Source organism: Mus caroli, unplaced genomic scaffold, assembly GCF_978045245.1.
Source record: "Mus caroli unplaced genomic scaffold, Mus_caroli_1 scaffold_16, whole genome shotgun sequence".
NCBI classification, from domain to species: Eukaryota; Metazoa; Chordata; class Mammalia; order Rodentia; family Muridae; genus Mus; species Mus caroli.
In genome coordinates, this window is record NW_028227271.1 from 97295624 (window position 1) to 97313175 (window position 17552).

At 43.2% G+C, this 17552-nt stretch overlaps 1 protein-coding gene across 1 annotated transcript in view; it reads left to right on the forward strand.

The window, feature by feature from the left end:
* Egflam (EGF like, fibronectin type III and laminin G domains) overlaps positions 1 to 17552 on the forward strand; it is a 103087-nt gene that overhangs the window by 22695 nt on the left and 62840 nt on the right. Inside the window, exon 5 of the mRNA XM_021183287.2 lies at positions 5300 to 5466. Within this exon, the coding sequence (XP_021038946.2) occupies positions 5346 to 5466 (121 nt within the window). The 5' untranslated portion in view covers positions 5300 to 5345. The remainder of the gene's footprint in view (positions 1 to 5299; positions 5467 to 17552) is intronic.

A 17552-nucleotide genomic window follows, 5' to 3' on the forward strand; every position in this document is an offset into this window, starting at 1 on the left:
GTGGCTCTTTTCACTTCAGTGAAACCTCCCTAGAAACACACTCACAGACACCGCTTAGGGATTTCAAATTTCTGTCAGATTCATAATAGAAATCAACCATTCTATTCTCCATTTATTTATTTAGAAGTTCTTACTATGCAACACTGAGATTGTTGGAGAAAGATTAACTTTTTAAAATCAATTAAAATTATAACTCATATTTTAAATGATGCTAATATCTTAAATTCTCCCCCCCCCCTTTTTTTTCTTCTTTTTTTGGTTTTTTGAGACAGGGTTTCTCTGCATAGCCCTGGCTGTCCTGGAACTCACTCTGTAGACCAGGCTGGCCTCGAACTCAGAAATCCGCCTGCCTCTGCCTCCCAAGTGCTGGGATTAAAGGCGTGCGCCACCATGCCCGGCTTAAATTTTCCCTTTTAAGACAAATTCTGTAAATGTACACCATTAACCACTTTGTAAATGTAGCTATGGTAATTCCTTTGTAATGTGGGTTCCCCAACTGAGTTAACAGCTTGAAATTCTTAGGTACCTCAGAGGTCTTATCTGTACTAATAGTTTTTTGAAGAGAACCAAAAGCTTAAAAGTCATTTGCAATGCTGGGGGCAGAACTTTACAATAATTTCTTAAATCTTCCCTTTTTCCTGGTTCAAAAATAATTATTTAGGTTTCAGCTTTATCAAATCTTTAAAAACAGTATAAGTACCACTCATTTTATACTTACATCTCATTGATTTCTGGAATATTAATAATTATAATAAACAGGAAGGCCACAAAATGAAGTCAAATATAGTGGTGTATGCCTGCAAGTTGTGTACTCCAAAGACTGAGGCAGGAAGGTCTACAGAGGGCAGCCCGGGCTACAGAGTAAGGCCATTTCTCAAAAACAAAGCTCTAATAAATCATCGGTACATTTTGGGATAAACTCAACTGACTTTTGATAAGTTAGGTGCGCAGTTGGTAGGAGTAAATACAGCTCAGTGGTCAAGCAGACACTGAGACAGAAAAAGAAAGACGCTACAGGCTTGTTCACCTACTCATGTGTTCTCATGCTTTGTACTCATCTTTTGTATAGCTCAAATGGACATCCTTATCAGGGCTTATCCCTTCTCTTTGGTTATCACATTTACCTACACGCACTTAGCACTTAACATACTACATGACATACTTGGTGTTGCTCTGATCTCTGCCACCCAAGGATTCTCCATTTGTTCCTTGGGTTCCATTCCTACGTGTTTTCAAATCCAAACACTTTCATAATTTAATTTGAAGTCTTCCTGGTCCTCACAGACTTCCCACAAGAGGTCAGTTTACATTGAGCTATTTTAATCCAGTTCTTGGGGCTGGGAGGTAGCACAGCCATGGAGGGACATTGCTGCTCACTTTCCAGCACCCACACCAGGCAGCTCACAATTACCTGAAACTTCAACTCCAGGAGCTTTTATGCCCTCTTGTAGCCTCCTGACACTTATATATAAGTGGAACACACACACACATTAAAATTAAATTTCAAATACATTTATTAAAACACACTATTTTGCTTGGCCGTCTGCTGACTCTTTGTGGTCTTGTTCCTGCACTGAGCCCAGATGCACTATTCTGCCAACTGCACTGTTAGCTCCCGAAGGTTGTCCTTGCACTTCCCTAGAAGCCTCACAAACATAGCTCCTGCTATACTGGACCCTGCCAAGACAGAACCTCATGGTATCAAGAAAATGATTGTTCACTAAGATTTTGACTGGCAATGGGTACAGTGGTCAAAATGTTACAAGAAAAGAAATAAGAGAAGTATACAGGTCTGTATCTTTACATAAATTCTTTTATGTAAATTATGTAAATTATGTAAATTATGAAAACATTCTACTATGTTTACAAAGGTAGAATGGTAGATCTGTCTCATAAGCTTTGGGTATCATAATTATCTTTAAGAATATAATTGAGAATCCAGGGGGCTTTTACTTAGAAAAGTAAAACAAGGGCTCAAATACAAAATATTGCTTGTAACTTCTAGGAATCCTCAAACTCTTACTGGGTCTTAACATTACCAGCCGGTGATAAGCAGCTCTTCCCAATAAAGTAAGCCACTAGGTGCATGCACCCTGATTGCTTGAATTGACATCCTTGGCTCTTCCTACACATTGCTCAGTCATTCTAAAAGCCAGCCAGGAATCTCCTGAGCTAGCCCCTCCTAAGGGATGAGATGCCTGGCATTGCCCCTGGCCACTTCTTAGAAAGTGCTGCAGATTTGAGCTGCTGAGAGCTGAGAGCAGCATATTCTCAATTAACTCCTCCTTCTCTGGCCTTTCATCATGGGGGAAAGTGCCAGGATCGTGTTGCTATGGTGACTTGGCTGCCAACATTGTAGTGAGGATAAAATTCCCTCCCTCCCAAGGGAAAGAAGATATAGCTATTGTTGAGGATGGCTTAAGACAATACTGCCAGGTTATCTCTGTCAGCCTCACCTTTGTCCTCTGGACCTCAAGAGACTCTGGGACCAATGAAATGGAAAACCTGATCCAAAACTAGAGGCAAAGTACTTAAGGTTTTGAACTATTATTCAATCAGCATGAGCTATATATTATGAAATTAAATATTAATGATTTCTATCATTTCCATTGAAAATAGGTCTTTTTCCTTTTTTTCTTTTTCTTTTTTTGTCTGCATGAGATGAGCAAAGAATATAAAATCCTCCCTACCCCCCAAACCCTGTAACTTTTGCATGAAGATGGCTGCAGACATTTGCAAGTAGCTCTGGGTAAACAAGAGCACACCCAAAGAGATTAAGGTTCTTTCCTCTAGAAATAGCACAGGGGAAGCTTAGCAAATAATAGGAGAATTTTATCTAAAGAGCGCATCTCTTCTGCCTTTACCTTTTGGTATCTCCAGCGGCTCTCCTCTGTGAAATGATTCTGTGCTAATGTGAATTGCAAGTGAGCTTCCGTCACTCAGTCAGCTCTTCCCTTTGATGATAAAGTCGTTTTAGAGAATTCCACCTTTAGGACAAGACAGGGAATAAGTGAACCCTGCCTCCTCCAGTGGGCAGCCCTGTGACTTTCTCTCCCCCAGACCAGACACGGTCAGCGCTCACAGCTCTCGCTCACACTTGGTATGCTAACCCAGAGGAAGTGTCTGCCTCCATTTCCTGGACTTTTAGTAAGTCCTGCTAGTGAAGAATGAGGCAAGCACACATGTAAGAAATGAAGCCCATCCAGGCTTCTCCTCTCATTTCTTTTCCTGATATGCTCTTCACAAAAGACAAACACCAACATTTTGTTTCCTGATACTCTTTAAATACCTGGGAGTAGGGGGCATTTCACACCAGATGGAGGGTGCAGGGAAGGAACCAGCTGAAGGTCTAATAATCGCCCCCTGCCCACCATCGCTAGTTTTTAATCCAGTGTCAAGTGTTTTTGTTTTGTTTTCATTTAACCTCAGCCCATCAACCCAAGTTGGCCTCAGCAGTTCTCAGTTGTGACCTTGGTCAAATTTCTTGCCCTTTCAGAGATTTAGTTTCTCATTTATATTAAAATCGAAAACAAAAGATTGAGCCTTTTAAGAGAATAGGTGTTAGAGGTAAATGAGTTAGGGTACCAGAACAGTGCTTAACACTTTGAAACATTTGGCAAATGCTGGCAATTAGCAGCCATCAATACAAGCTCGCCAGTTAGGCCCCCTGCTGTGCACTGCTATTCCTGACTTTCACTTCCCCTTTCTTACTACCTGCCAGGTTCTTCCTCTCCTTTAGCTAGAACATCCAGAGGGGGCTACAGTGTCTGTCCTAAAGAGATGCTGGACAGCCCTGTATGAGTTTATGTTTTAATTGTCGTGTTATGAAGGTAAAAAGAGAGAAAATAAGTTTTTAAAATGTAAAGATGGAATTATTTTGTGTTTATGTGGGTGTTTTTGCCTGCGTGTGTGTGTGTGTGCACCATGTGTGTGTCTGACATCCCCTGGGATTGCAATACAGGTGGTGATGAGCCACGACGTGGACGCTGAGGCTTAAACCCAGGTCTTCTGCAAGCATTAGTGCTCCGAACCACCAAACCAACGCGCCAGCCCATGTAAATGAGTTCTAAAAAGCTATTTTATTTTGATTACTTGTGTTTATAATTATATTTATAAATTACATATAGTATATTATAAATATAAAATAAATAAATTATTTATATTTATAATTGTTAAATTTATTATTAACAATTTGGATATTGCTATATCCAAAATATTATCATTTCAACATGAATTCAATATGAAGATAAAATCAGTTTTATACTTACGGAAGAGATCGATTTCTTTTCTTTCTTTTTTTACTTTAAAAGCTTGTGTGCGTTTTATACTTATAGTACATCTTAATTCATGCTGGCTATATCTGCAGGGCTGAGTAGCCGCATGGGTTAGCAGTACAGTCTGGGAATGTGTATGCAGTAAGCAAGCATATGAGTTATTAACTCCAGAAGTAAATGAGTCCCCTGAGTAGTGGCCGGCACATATTTATAGTGTGGTACTAGAGTGGAGGCTAAGCATGTGTGCTTCATGTAATCTTCATGGCAGTTCCCTTATCTTGGTCCCTGCATCATTCACATACTACATATGGGGAAACTGAGACTTAAAGACATAAAATAAAAAGTATATAAAACAGAAGGATCAGCTGCTACTAAGTAGCAGAACTGAGATTTGAACTTGGCTCCTCCAATTCCAGAGACTGTACTGGTTTTGTGAATGCCACTTTGCTGATTAAAAGTCTAAATGAAGATCTACCTTCTCTGCCCTCAGGGGGACATGTGAAAAGGGGGCGTGTCTTGACACAGACATAATTTGTTGTTACTAAGAAGGTCTGTGAGTGTAGTCATCATGAGTGTTCCCATGGCAATTCATGCTGTCTGTCACCCTATAAAATCTGTATTTGTTTACTCAGGAATAGATGGCAAAGTGATGGGATCTCTGCTTTCCTGATCTCTAGGGATGGGAGAGCCTTGCTCAAGGAACATCTGGAAAATACAGTTCTTGTAGATAAATGCTCCCACGTGGGGTCTTTATGTCCTGGTGAAGGCCAAGCAGGCAGAAGTAGACACTCTCTAAGCAGTGCTTAGAACTGGCCCTAAAGATGATCTACTTGCTTTTACTGGCAGATGCTTGCAGCTGATGACGTTATGGTTTGAAAGCAGGACCACTTTCAGATAGGAAATGTTAACTCACTTTTATGAGCATAGCTCTCAGAGTGAAAATGGTCTTAGCTCCCATGGCTAGCGAACCTCTTTTCCCGACGGTATTTCTGAACCCTTGCTTTTCTTATTTTTAATCATTAAAGACCAGATTTTGACAAGAGCTGGACCATAATCCAAGAGCGCCTGCAGATGGACTCCATGGTTATCAAAGGCCTTGATCCAGATACCAACTACCAGTTTGCTGTGAAAGCCATGAATGCTCACGGCTTCAGTCCGCGCAGCTGGCCCAGCAACACCATCCGAACCCTGGGTGAGTGTTGTACCTGTCCTGAAGAGCATGCGCAGCTGGGCAGCTGGGGTTGCCTCGCAGAGCCTCCCTTGCCTGGGGCTTCTGAGTGCCCAACAGAGAACAGCTTGGGATGGGGCTCTCTCCGGGCTTCTTCCTGCAGTTTTCCCAGACCTTTTGAAGGTTCTACTCTCCACTGGGACGCGGGCTATTTCTGTTTCTAAGCAGTCAGGGAAGGTTTATTTTTGCATCGTCCTTGGGGAGTTTCTGGTCGGGTTTTTGTGCACAATCATGGGGCAGATCACACAGCAAATGAGATGTGCAGTCTCTCCCTGCCTCTTGTCTCATCATCAGTTCATCTTGGAACCCTGTGGGGGAAAAGTTAAGACTCCACCCCCCACCACACACCCGACTCTTCACAATTAGTGATTGCCAAATGATGACTCTCCACTGAGTGTGATAAACACCTGTAATCTCCTCCCTTGGAAGGCTGGAGCAGGAGGAGCTGTGTTAATTCAAAGCCAACTTAGGGTGCTCATTAGGAGCCTGTAACAAAACAAAAGGGACATTCAAGTAACACTCCCCTGGGTGTTGGCCAGCACATCTCAGAACAGATGTTGGCGTGCTGACACGTAACTTTGGGGGTCTAGTTGACTGTAAGTTCTCATGGTGCCTCTGGGGATCTGGAGGAAGCTTAGGACCAATGTTGAACAAATAAACTCAGGCTTGTCTTCAAAGTCTAAGTCATGTCTCTGGTCTGGGGTTCAGCAAGCTGTCACATGATGTCAAAAGCCGAAGGGTTGAGGCAAGCTTGTCAAGTCCAGCCCAGCCCAGCCCAACCCAGCTTCAGAGCCTTTGTACTTTGGAAGTAGGGTCACATTTACATAAACCTAGAAGCATAGTAGTGAGGACTTAGAAGAGAGACGTAAGCACTTTTTGTTTGAAAGGTCGATGTCTTTGCAGTTCTGCACATGAATTCGTCAAGAGCCCTGCAGCTGCTGCAGGCCTGTTTATCCGAGAGAGGGGCTCCAATGGGGAAGCTTACCCTGAGTAGCTTGTTTTTCCATTGGCTTGCACAAAGCCCTATTTTTGTTGTTAGGATGGAAATAAGTAACCCCCCACTCCCCCCATAGCTGCCTCCCAAGGCTAATGCTATTCCCAGGAAGATATCCACCATGGCTTGCAAGTCCTAGGGATGTGTGCTCGGCTAAACAGAGCACCCATCCTGTAACCTTCAAGGCTGAGTGTCCCCTCTTCAAATTGAGTTGTTGCAGTTGCAGTGGGGCCTCACCTCTAAAACTGCTCCCTGACTCTCTACTTCCCCACCACACAACAGCTACAGTGGAATAATAATTGTTTCCTTATTCTTTGGAATGGAGAAGCTGCCTAAACAGACTGAGAATGAAGATCTTTCTTTCCAGAAGACGTGCTAGCAATTCTATTCCAAGGTCAGGCCTCTGTCCATTCTTGCTAAATGTGTTCTCTTCTGTCATCTCAAATTGGCCAAAATATAGAGAACTGGAGCTAGGGGCTCACTGTCCTTCAAAACACTTGTCTAGTTTGTGTGCACTCTGCCACTTAGAGCATGTTCATTGCTCTTTCCCGGCCCTTAATATGAAGAGTCTGTGTTCCACACGTCCATCTGTCCCCAGTGTCCTCTAAGTCATAGAGTGAAGAACAAAGAAAGATGACTATGGAAAAACCCAGGCTGACCTTGACCTTGGATGGATGTGGGAGAGGACACTAGCTTAAGGAACAGATGGATGGCTGGGTAGAGCACCCCTTGGGGATTTTCTTTTGGTAAATGATGTGCTGATGTGGTCTTTGAGGTTCTAGTCATTTGTTCTCCATTTCTTGATCCTATTGTTAATGGGGGGAAAAGTGGGGAAAGAGATGCAAAGATTCTTTGTGGATATGAAACATTTTATTGCATTTCTGGCTCCCAGGGGAAGTAAAATTTTATAGTTTCATGTAATTGTGCACAAAGAATGGCAAAGCAAACAAAACAAAAGCAAAACAATGACAAAACACCCTCTCTGCCCCTCAAAATCCACAAACCTCACTGAAGTCTTTATGCGAGTTTGTTATTGTTGTTTGGGGTGTTTTGTTCTGTTTTTGAGACCCGAATAAGTACCCCCACTCTCCCAGTAGCTGTCTCCCAAGGCTAATGCTATTCCCAGGAAGATATCGACCAGGGCTTGCAAGTCCTGGGGACGTGTGCTCGGCTAAGCAGAGCACCCATCCTGCAAGCTTCAAGGTTGAGTGTCCCGTCTTTAAACTGAGTTGTTGGAGTTGCAGTGGGCCCTCACCCCTAAAGCCACTCTCTGTCTCTCTACATCCCCACCACACAAATTATTGAGTTATCTCAAATAACTCAGGCTAGCCTCCAATTCCTTATGTAGCTAAGAATGACCTAGACCTCCTGATCCCTTTCCTAAGTACTGGAATTGCAGACATGTAGTACCATGCCCAGTTGATGCAATGCTGGGTTTTATTTTTTATTTTATTTTTGCAGATTTATTTATTTATTTTATGCATATGGGTTCACCGTTGCTCTCTTTGGAGACACCAGAAGAGGGCATCAGATCGGATGGTTGTGAGCCACCATATGGTTGCTGGGAATTGAACTCAGGACCGCTGGAAGAGCAGTCAGTCAGTGCTCTTAACCACTGAGCCATCTCTCCAGCTCCATGCTGGGTTTTAAACCCAGGGCTTCATTCATGTAAATCAAGCACTGTAGCAACTGGGGTGTATTCTCAGCCCATAATATTGCTGCTCCTACGTGGGTATGGTTCCTCAGATTAGGATGACAGGAGTAGACTCCATTAGATGAGTCACTGCATGGAAACACAAGAATGTACTGTAAGTGTGTGCTGTGTCAGGTGAACTTTTCGTCTTGGCTATATTACTGCTTCAGAAACCCCACTATTCTAGCACATTCCTATCCTTAATTTGGTATTAGTTGTAAACTATATCGCTTCCAAAACACATTTTTTTTCTATACAGAAATTATACATCTACCAAATAGTATTATGTGAGTTGGTGTCTTTGAAGTATCAGGGTTGACACTGAAAAGCCTGTTGTGAGCCAGGCCTCATGCTGACTACTTGTGTGAAATCCTTTAATCTCCCCCAGAAATGTGGGGTGGGAGGGATAGCATCCTCTTCATATAGATGGAGAAAAAATAGCATCTCCAAACGATTTCTGAGTTTTTTCCCAAGAGCGAAAATTATGAAGGCAGTATGTGAAGTTTGCTGACTGTGTTGTGGCTACTTCCCGAGTATGACTGGGATTAGTGGAATCAGAATGCTAACACACAGCAGCATGGGGAGGTTCGGTCAGTCATTCAGTGAACGATGGATGGGGCAGGTAGTCTGTGTAGACTCTGCAGACTGGGGCAGACTGGACCCAGTTTCCAACATTTGCATTTTGTTTCCTTTTATTTTCTTTACAAAACAAATATTCCTTCTTTTATAAGTCTTCCTCTTTGTATTCCTTTACAGTCATATTTACATTCCATGCTCCATTCCTAACCCCTGACAATCAGTCTTCCATTTCACCATTCATCTAATATTACCATTTTGGGGATGTTGTGTAAGTTGAGTGTAACTATAGAATTAGGACATCTTAGCTGCTCCAGCAAATGGTGATGAGAAGCCAGGGGCCAGCCTGTGCTCAGCCAAAGTGAAGTCAAGGGTGTATTTCCCCCTGACAATAAGGGGTGGTTTGGGTAGAGGCTTGACAGGTGTACACCTCATCTGCTTCAGCCTTGTTCAAATACAAAACAGAATGGGAAGAAAAAGATCATTTCTTTGTATCTGGTCTTCTCTTGAGAAACACAGTTTTATTGGTCACTCTAAACGGTGATGCCCTGCCCTGCATTTACCTCAGGCCCCTCACGGGAGGCCCTGCATTTACCTCAGGCCCCTCATGGGAGGCGGCTCACTACTCAGTTCCTGTGTTGTTTCCACAGGGAAATGGGAATTAAGTAAATACGTTTTTTAAAAGACTGAAGATCTTTTCTCTGTATTGCTATCCTTCTGTTTTCCTTAATGCCATGAGAGGAACACCAACAGCGTCATGATTTGCCTTTGGTCTTGTGAATGACTAGCTGACACTCGGCTGGGGCGTTATAGGAGATGCACCCACCCCATCTGCTGGTCACTTACCTTCTGAGCATCATGCTTAGCTCAGTCAGGAAGCATAAGGGTGGGAAATAAAGGACATGAATAATACACGGGGAGGAAATAAAGCATATGTACTTTTTCATAGACAAAGATTGAAGTAAAAATTATATGTATATATATAATTTAGCAGCCCAAATCTTTTTGTTTCTAACGTTCCATCCTTGTAATATAGTCAGAAAAAGGATCAATACATCTCTAACTGATGTGGATCTGGGATCCTTGGAGCAGGCACCCATAGATATATTCTTTTTGTTCCTGCCAATAGTCCTTTTGCTTTCACAGCCTCAGGCCTTTGGCACCTGCTCTTTCCTCAGCACAGAGCTTTCTTCCCTCAGATCTTTCTGTGACTCTGGCAGCCCCCTCTATCTCTGCTTATAGATCATAGCTCACTCCTTTAGCTGTCCACTATCCCCAAGCCCCTGCTTTGTCTTCTCTCTAGCAATGCCACTGTCTGGAACTATTATATGCATTTCACTATGTGTATTTCCCCCTGACAATAAGCTCCTTGTTGGGGCTGGAGAGACATGGTCAATGCTGGCTGCCCAATGCCCTCTGCCATCTCAGCACTCAATAACTGCTATTGAGTTCATGTGCAAGTGGGACTTAAGCAGCCAAGAGTCTGGTTTAGAGGTTGAGTAACTGTGCAGCTGATGTCAAAGCAGAGGCAGGCAAGGGTAATCTAGAAGACCATGCAGGCCCAAAGTAGGTTACCCAGTGGGAAAATTCTTAAACAAAGACATTGAAGCCCCCAGAACTGCAATGCACAGAACTAAAGGAAAAGAAAACAGGATAAAAGAAGAGGAGTGGGGGACTGAGGAATGGAGAAAGTAGCCCCAGAAAATTTAAATTTGAGGCAGTAGGAATAGAGAGGACTTGCTAATGGGGCATTAGAAGGAATATTTACATCCTATTCCAAACCAAGCCTTCAGTTCTCTTCTGTGTTCTTTCTTAACCAACAGAATGAGCTCTAATGTTATTATTAATGTCACTATTGTTATTAATATTGTTACTAATGTTATTAATGTTACTATCACCTTTGCCTCTGCTCCTACGGAACTTTCACTGTGGCCTCAGATCTTCAAAGACGTTGTAGGAACGGTTTGTTTCGGTATTTGCTATCTCCCCAAATCCAAGGTTTTCTATGATTTTAGAGCTTCCTCTTCCAGTGATCCAAGACAGGCGCACATGGCTTCAATAATCAGATTTCTACACTAAGTGCTCTTCCCACCCTTCTTCCTGGTGTCTGGTGATATCTGTTCCTATTTTTGATTGTTCGGCGTCTATATATGACTCTGGCTTCTGCCCACTTCTGCTCTGACACTGACTGATGGTTTGTGTATGTTTGCCCCACAGAGTGGCACTATGAGTGGGCGTGGCCTTGCAGGAGTAGGTCTGTCACTGTGGACGTGGGCTTTAATACTCTAGTCCTAGCTGCCTGGAAGTCAGTCTTCTCTTAGAGGCCCTCCTGCATCATGCCTGCCTGGATGCTGCCATGTTTCCACCTTGGTGATACTGGACTGAATCTCTGAGCCTGTAAACCAGCCCCAATTAAATATTGTCCTGATAAGAGTTGCCTTGGTCATGGTGTCTGTTCACAGCAATAAAACTCTAAGACAGGGACCTTCACTTTTTTCATTTTCAACTCTCTTCATAGAGACTGGCTTTAGTATGCTAGGCTTCTCATGTATATGCTACATATGCAACCACAGAACAGAGTTTGCCTCTCCCCAGTCTCAAGTACAGTTTTCTATTTGGTAGTGGTGCTTCAAATTGACTGCAGCAAGAGTGCAGGCAGGAAGCACATGGAGACAGGTGCATGTGGGAAGGATCTGTAGGAATCAATCAGGAACATTCTGAAATCCATGGCATCACCCCCCAGCATTCCCTAGCCTGGTGCATATGAGGAACCTTTGTCTATCTGGAGGTTCAACTGCCCCGCAAGCCATGTTTCTTTAGAGAACAAAATCTAGAAGACAACTCTGGGCTTGAGACATCTCCAGATTCTCAAGATCCCATGCAGTCTCTTTCCCTCAGTTTCCCCATGTCTATGATCAGGACAGCAGAGGCTGGTGAAGGTCATCATCTCTGATTCCCAGGGCTGTTTTGAGAAAATGCCTATGGAGTGCAGATTGTTTGTGCCTTCTGCTTGTTCTTCAACTGATAAAACATGTAAATGGTTAATGGCTGTCTCCTCGATGCATAATTACTGAACGGGTAGACTGTCAAGAACAACCATCACTGAGTCTATTAGCATTTCCTCTAGGACTCCATATCCTGAGCCATGGCACTGGAAAACAGCAACAGGGTTACAGAACTCAGAAACATAGGTCCAAGGAAAAGAAATCTGTTGACCAAGAAGTAGAGGGATGGAAGAAGTCATATGAGCTGGGGACATTGGCATCCTTGTGGTGGGTTTTGGAGGGTATGGGAGTGAGGGCTTTCTTTTATCCTCTAACGTTTCTATAATTGAGTCTATGAGATAAATGACAAGCAGATATTAATAACAAGAGAAAAGACCTATAGATCTACCACCCACACAGGGCCACTACCAAAAAAAGAGATGAACCCCACTGGCACTCCCAGTGAGACCAATAAGTGTATGTACCCTCTTAGCATGATAGGTAAGCTTAGTCTTTAAAGGGGGTTCTTCTGGGAAAAATATTCACAGAAAGTGACCTTTCCCCTTTGATGTTCCTAGAGAGTTTTCAGGTGTTAGAAATAGACACCTTTAGGTTGTCATTCCCTCAAAGTCTTCTACTGGACTAGTTAGCTCTAAAAGACTTCCTTGAAGGATACCAACAACTAAAATACATGGGTAGGAGGCACTGTGCATTCTGAAAACAACAATATCCCATGTCCTCCATACTGGTAGCTTTAGACTGCTGGTCATGTTGGTGCAAATGCTATAGAGATTGTAGCAGGAGGATCATGAGTTCAAGGCTAGCCTAGGCTGTGGCTGGGGATGTAGCTTAGTTGGAAGAGTGCTTGGGTAGCATTCACAAAGTCCTGAGTTTGATCCCCAGAGCCACATAAATGGTATAATGGCCATTCTTGTAATCCCAGCTCTCAAGAAGTAGAGGCAAGAGCTTTAGACATTGGCAGTCACTCTTCCTACTTAAGGACTTCTAAGCCAACCTAGGCAAGAGATCCTGCCTCAAAAACAAAACCAAACAAAATCAATCAATCAAACAAACACCAAAAACCCTCAAGGAGAATTAAAACCTAACCGAGTACAGAATTATTCTCTCGTGACTCTTGTTTTAGTTGGTTGTTTGGGTTTTTTTTTAATCTCCCCAAAGTCAGCCACGCACTCAGAGAAGAATCTGTAAATTTTTCTCTGAAGGTCTAGTTAGTAAATATTTTAGGATTTAGACTTGACTATTGTTGAAGATATATACAGTATGCATGAGTGTGCACCAATAAAAGTTAATTTATAGACACTGAAATATGAATTTCTTATGTTTGTGCGCCATCAAAAATTTATTCTTTAAAATTCTAAAAGTGCCAAAACTATTGTTCCATCCATAAACAAGCCACGCGAGCTGTCCTTGTCCTGTAGACTGGCTTGTTGAGCTCTATACTGGAGTCCTGGAATTTATCCCCCAAAGTTTAAGAGTCTTTCAAATTTCGGGGGAGTTCTTTTTTTTAAGTAGCAATTTTTTTTAAGCTTGGAAGGAGCCAATTAGCATATAAAAATGAAGTTGTTCCCACAGCAGAGCTCTGTGATTTAATTTTTGAAGAATATTCTTAAAGAAGGGACCCGAGAGCCTCAAGGCAGCAGCTGAGAGGGGTTGTAGGGCTCCATTTGAAAGAGAAGGAGAAACACAGGAGGGGCAAGCTGCTGTGCTGGGCTTTTCTCCAGGATGGAGGAGAGAGAGGCCTGTAAATTAGAGCTCCATGGATTTGTAAATCTTTAGGTTGGAAGATGCAAGCGGAGACTGGAGGAGGAACAAATCACTAGTTTCACTCCTAGCGGACAAACCTGCATTTTAAGCGTGTATCTTCGCATAAACATAACTGCAAATGTGATTTTTACATTCAGGGTGCCCTGCTGCTGTAATCGCTCTATTGATTTGCTAATGCCTGGATTCATGTAAATCTGAATTACACCCATTTGCACAACTTTATTGGCTTTGAGAGGAATGATTCACCTCGCTGTTTAAATACCTGATACCTATTAATTGCCCTCCGGAGGCCTCTGTGCACGCTATCATACTTTTATTTATAATCAGCACACCCATATTTTATCCTCTTGCTAGAGAGAGAAGACAAACTGAAGCAAATGATAAGAAAATATAATTTCTCAAACCCAGGGAGAACTCCAAGCTCAGCCCTGCGCCACAATAGTTTTCTGTTGGGTTCATCACAATATGGGAAATGTGGTGTGTCTCTCACCTCAGGTGGACTCCAGCTTTAGAGTTCAGGCACTGAATGCTCCTGGTCACACGGACTTCCACAGAGTCAGTGCCTTCATGGTTCTTGCAAACTGAAAGAATGAAATTTGTGAATCCCAAAGGGATGTCAGAAATAACATTTATTATAAATTCATAGGAGGGGGCTCCCATAGAACAGGGGCTTTGGGGTGCTATCACTATCTATCCCTGCTGGACTGCTGGTCTTAGATATTATCAGTATCTATCCCTACTGGACTGCTGGTCTTAGGGGCTTTTTAAAGAACTTCTGGCAGAAACTGGCAGAGGGATGAGGAGGTGTCTGAGTATCTTAGTTAATTGTCCTACTGCTGTGAAGAGACACCATGACCACAGTAACTCTTATGATGGAAAGTGTCTAGTTGAGGCTGGCTTACAGCTCAGAGGTTTAGCCCATTATCATTGGTGGTGAGAAGTGTGGCAATGTATAGGCAGACTGTTCTGGAGAGGGAGCTGAGAGTTCTATATCTGGATCTGCAGGCAGCAGGAGGAGAGGATGAGCCACTGGGCCTGGCTTGAGCTTCTGCAACCTCAAAGCCCACTCTGAGAGACACATATTTTCCAATAAGGCCACACCCCCTAATGCTACTCCGTAGTGACCAAGCATTCAAATATATGAGTCTATGGGGCCATTCCTACACAAACTACCACACTGGTGCCTCCCTCTGTCAGCCACTTCCTCACATTTCAATTTCAGGCAAAGATCTCATTTAGAGCTAGCAAGGACCAGGAAGCAGGCCTTCTCTGGCCTTCCTGACCTCTATCACTGTCATGTTCAGAGCTGCTGATCTGACTTGCTCAGGTAGAGCAGCGTCTGTCCCGTATTCACACCAATCACGTCTTAGCTTCTGAGTTCCAGTTCCAGTTAGGTTCTTTGTTTAAGTAACTAGGGTGGCAACTATGACTCTCACAGTATCTACAGAGTCCGGTTTGTTTCCACCAGGATTTCCAGCTTCCTATGTAGATTAGGCAAGGACTTGCGGAGAGCGGTGGAAGCCGTGTGCATTCTTATAAAGTGCACTTAGGAAGGGAGACTGCATTTCTAGTGGAGAAAGTGGGCCAGAACTGGGTGGAAAAACTCGATGGAATGCACAGCATCCATAATTGAGACTTTTATGGATATTTGTATGTAGTAAGCTTTTTGAAATGCTTCTAATCTTGCTGGTAGGTAGTTTCTTTGACAACTGATTTTGGCTTCATGCTCTGTGGCTACGGTTTAACACAGTCTAAAGTATACAGAATAAGCTTGTCACAGCAACAGACACACAGACAGACAGACAGACACACGACACCACACACACACACATACACACACACACACACACATACACACACACATGTAGGAGGAGCACAATGTATCTGATGGCCCTTATTTGTTGCTCTAACTGAATTCTGAACAGATACACACACCCATGGTGTTATTGGTCTCCTAAGCAGGAAATAACAAGATGAGTGAATGAATAACATGAAGCAAGCTTTTTTTTTTCATTTAAGAAGCGCTTGTTTGCAAAAGCCTACACAGCCAAGCTGGCATCTGGACAGATAGGAAGAGCCATGTAGTAAGAACCATGGTTTCCAGCTACAACATGTAAAACTGACACAAATGAGCCACAGACAGAAATTATGGGGAATCAACACCACGACCCCTTGTCCTCCCGCCTCGTTCTGCTGATGCTTCCTGATAGCTGAACACACCAGAGAGCCAGGCATTCGAGTTTCCCAGAGCACAGGGAAGAGCGGAGCAGGGTAGTGTATGGGTCTGGGGCTAGAAAAAAAAGCCACCCCAAGAGGAATAGTGTAGTCAAATAGAGCAACAGAATGGTGCCTGTTATATGGGTTATGCATTGTGTGTGTGTCTCTGTGTCTATGTGTGTCTCTGTGTCTATGTGTGTGAGTGTATATGTGTCTTGAGTGTGTTGTGTGTGTTTGTGTATGTGTGTGTCTGTGTGTATGCATGTGTATGAGTTGTCTGTGTGTATGTGTGTGTGAATATGTGTGTCTGTGTGTATATCTGTGTGTATCTGTGTGTATGTGTGTGTGTGTCTGTCTGTCTGTCTGTGTGTGTTTGTGTGTTCCACTTGCTTAAATTTAGGACACAGGTTTATCATCTCTCCGTGTATTTTGCATGTTGCCCTGAACATAGGCAATGATGAATCCCCAGTCAGGCCTCTGTGTACTGAAGTTTATGTTCACAGAGCTGGCGAGGGGTCACCTCTGCTTTGCACAGAAGGCAATGGGTCTATAAACATAGTAGCTTTCTCAAGATTACTCACTAGCAGATCTGCATGGAAACCAGTTCGTGATTGATTTCCACACTAGATCCCTTAGTTAGTGGGAGTTCCTCATCTTAAGAACTGGTCCCTTACAATTTTCAAAATGTATATGCTGTCTTGTAAAAACTAGCGGCCCTGAATCTGTTGCCTGCCTGTGGATCCTCTTCCTTAACGAGCTGTTTTGTCTGGCCTCAGTGGGAGAGGATATGCCTGACCCTGCAGTATATTGATGTGCCAGGGTGGCTTGGTACCCAGGGGGGCCACCCGTTTGGGCTAGATAAGGGGAAGGGGATGGGAGAGAGGGGCTTGCATGGGGGGGGTGGGGGGCTATGACTGGGATGTAAAGTGAATAAATAAATTAATTAATGGAGAAAAAGAAGAAGAACTGGTCCCCTGGGTGTTCAGGGAAGACCCTCCATCATTGCAAGTGTGGGATGGAGGGGATGGAGAGGATGGAGGTGGAGGGGATGGAGAGGATGGAGGGGATGGAGGGGATGGAGGGGATGGAGGGGATGGAGGGGATACCTAAATAGGCTGGGTATCATTGGCAAGGGCCAGCTAGGGTCTGAAGGTCACTGGAAGCCACTGAACTTGGCTGTTTCTCAGGGCAACATGAGGATTCTGGGACAGCTGGAGCCTCAAGTTGAACAGAGTGCAAAGTTTTCACTTAGATTTTAGCAAAATCATTTGAATGAGGCTAAGAAAATCAACACATTAAATCCCAAAACAGAAATGCCATCCTTATTTCTAAATAGAAATGGGTTTTATGCTCTATAATGCTTAGTAGAAAAAAAAATGAAACACCCAACAACATAAAATAGTTTTAAAACCCAAACTGTAAACCCTGTCTATCCTTAGTATCTGAAGATAACGTTTTATTATAGACTATCTGCTAGAGTTTTAACTGAATGATGAGGTCATAGAACATATGCTCTGTTTTGTTATAAAAATATTGAAATATAAATAAATATAGGCCTGTCTAGTTAAGAAGGATGGTGTGCTCGACTGTGAAGCTCCGAGACATGTGTGTGCCTCAAGAGACGCCTGCTGCTGGGTGTGTAGATCGCTTTGTATAACCATATCAGATTCCTTGCTGGGGCCTTGGACCACACCCTTCTTTTTCTCTTCCATGTGTGTATGTGTGTGGTATACATTCATGAATGGATACAGTTCACATGTGTGCGGACATACATGTGTTTACATATGGGAATGTTGGGGAT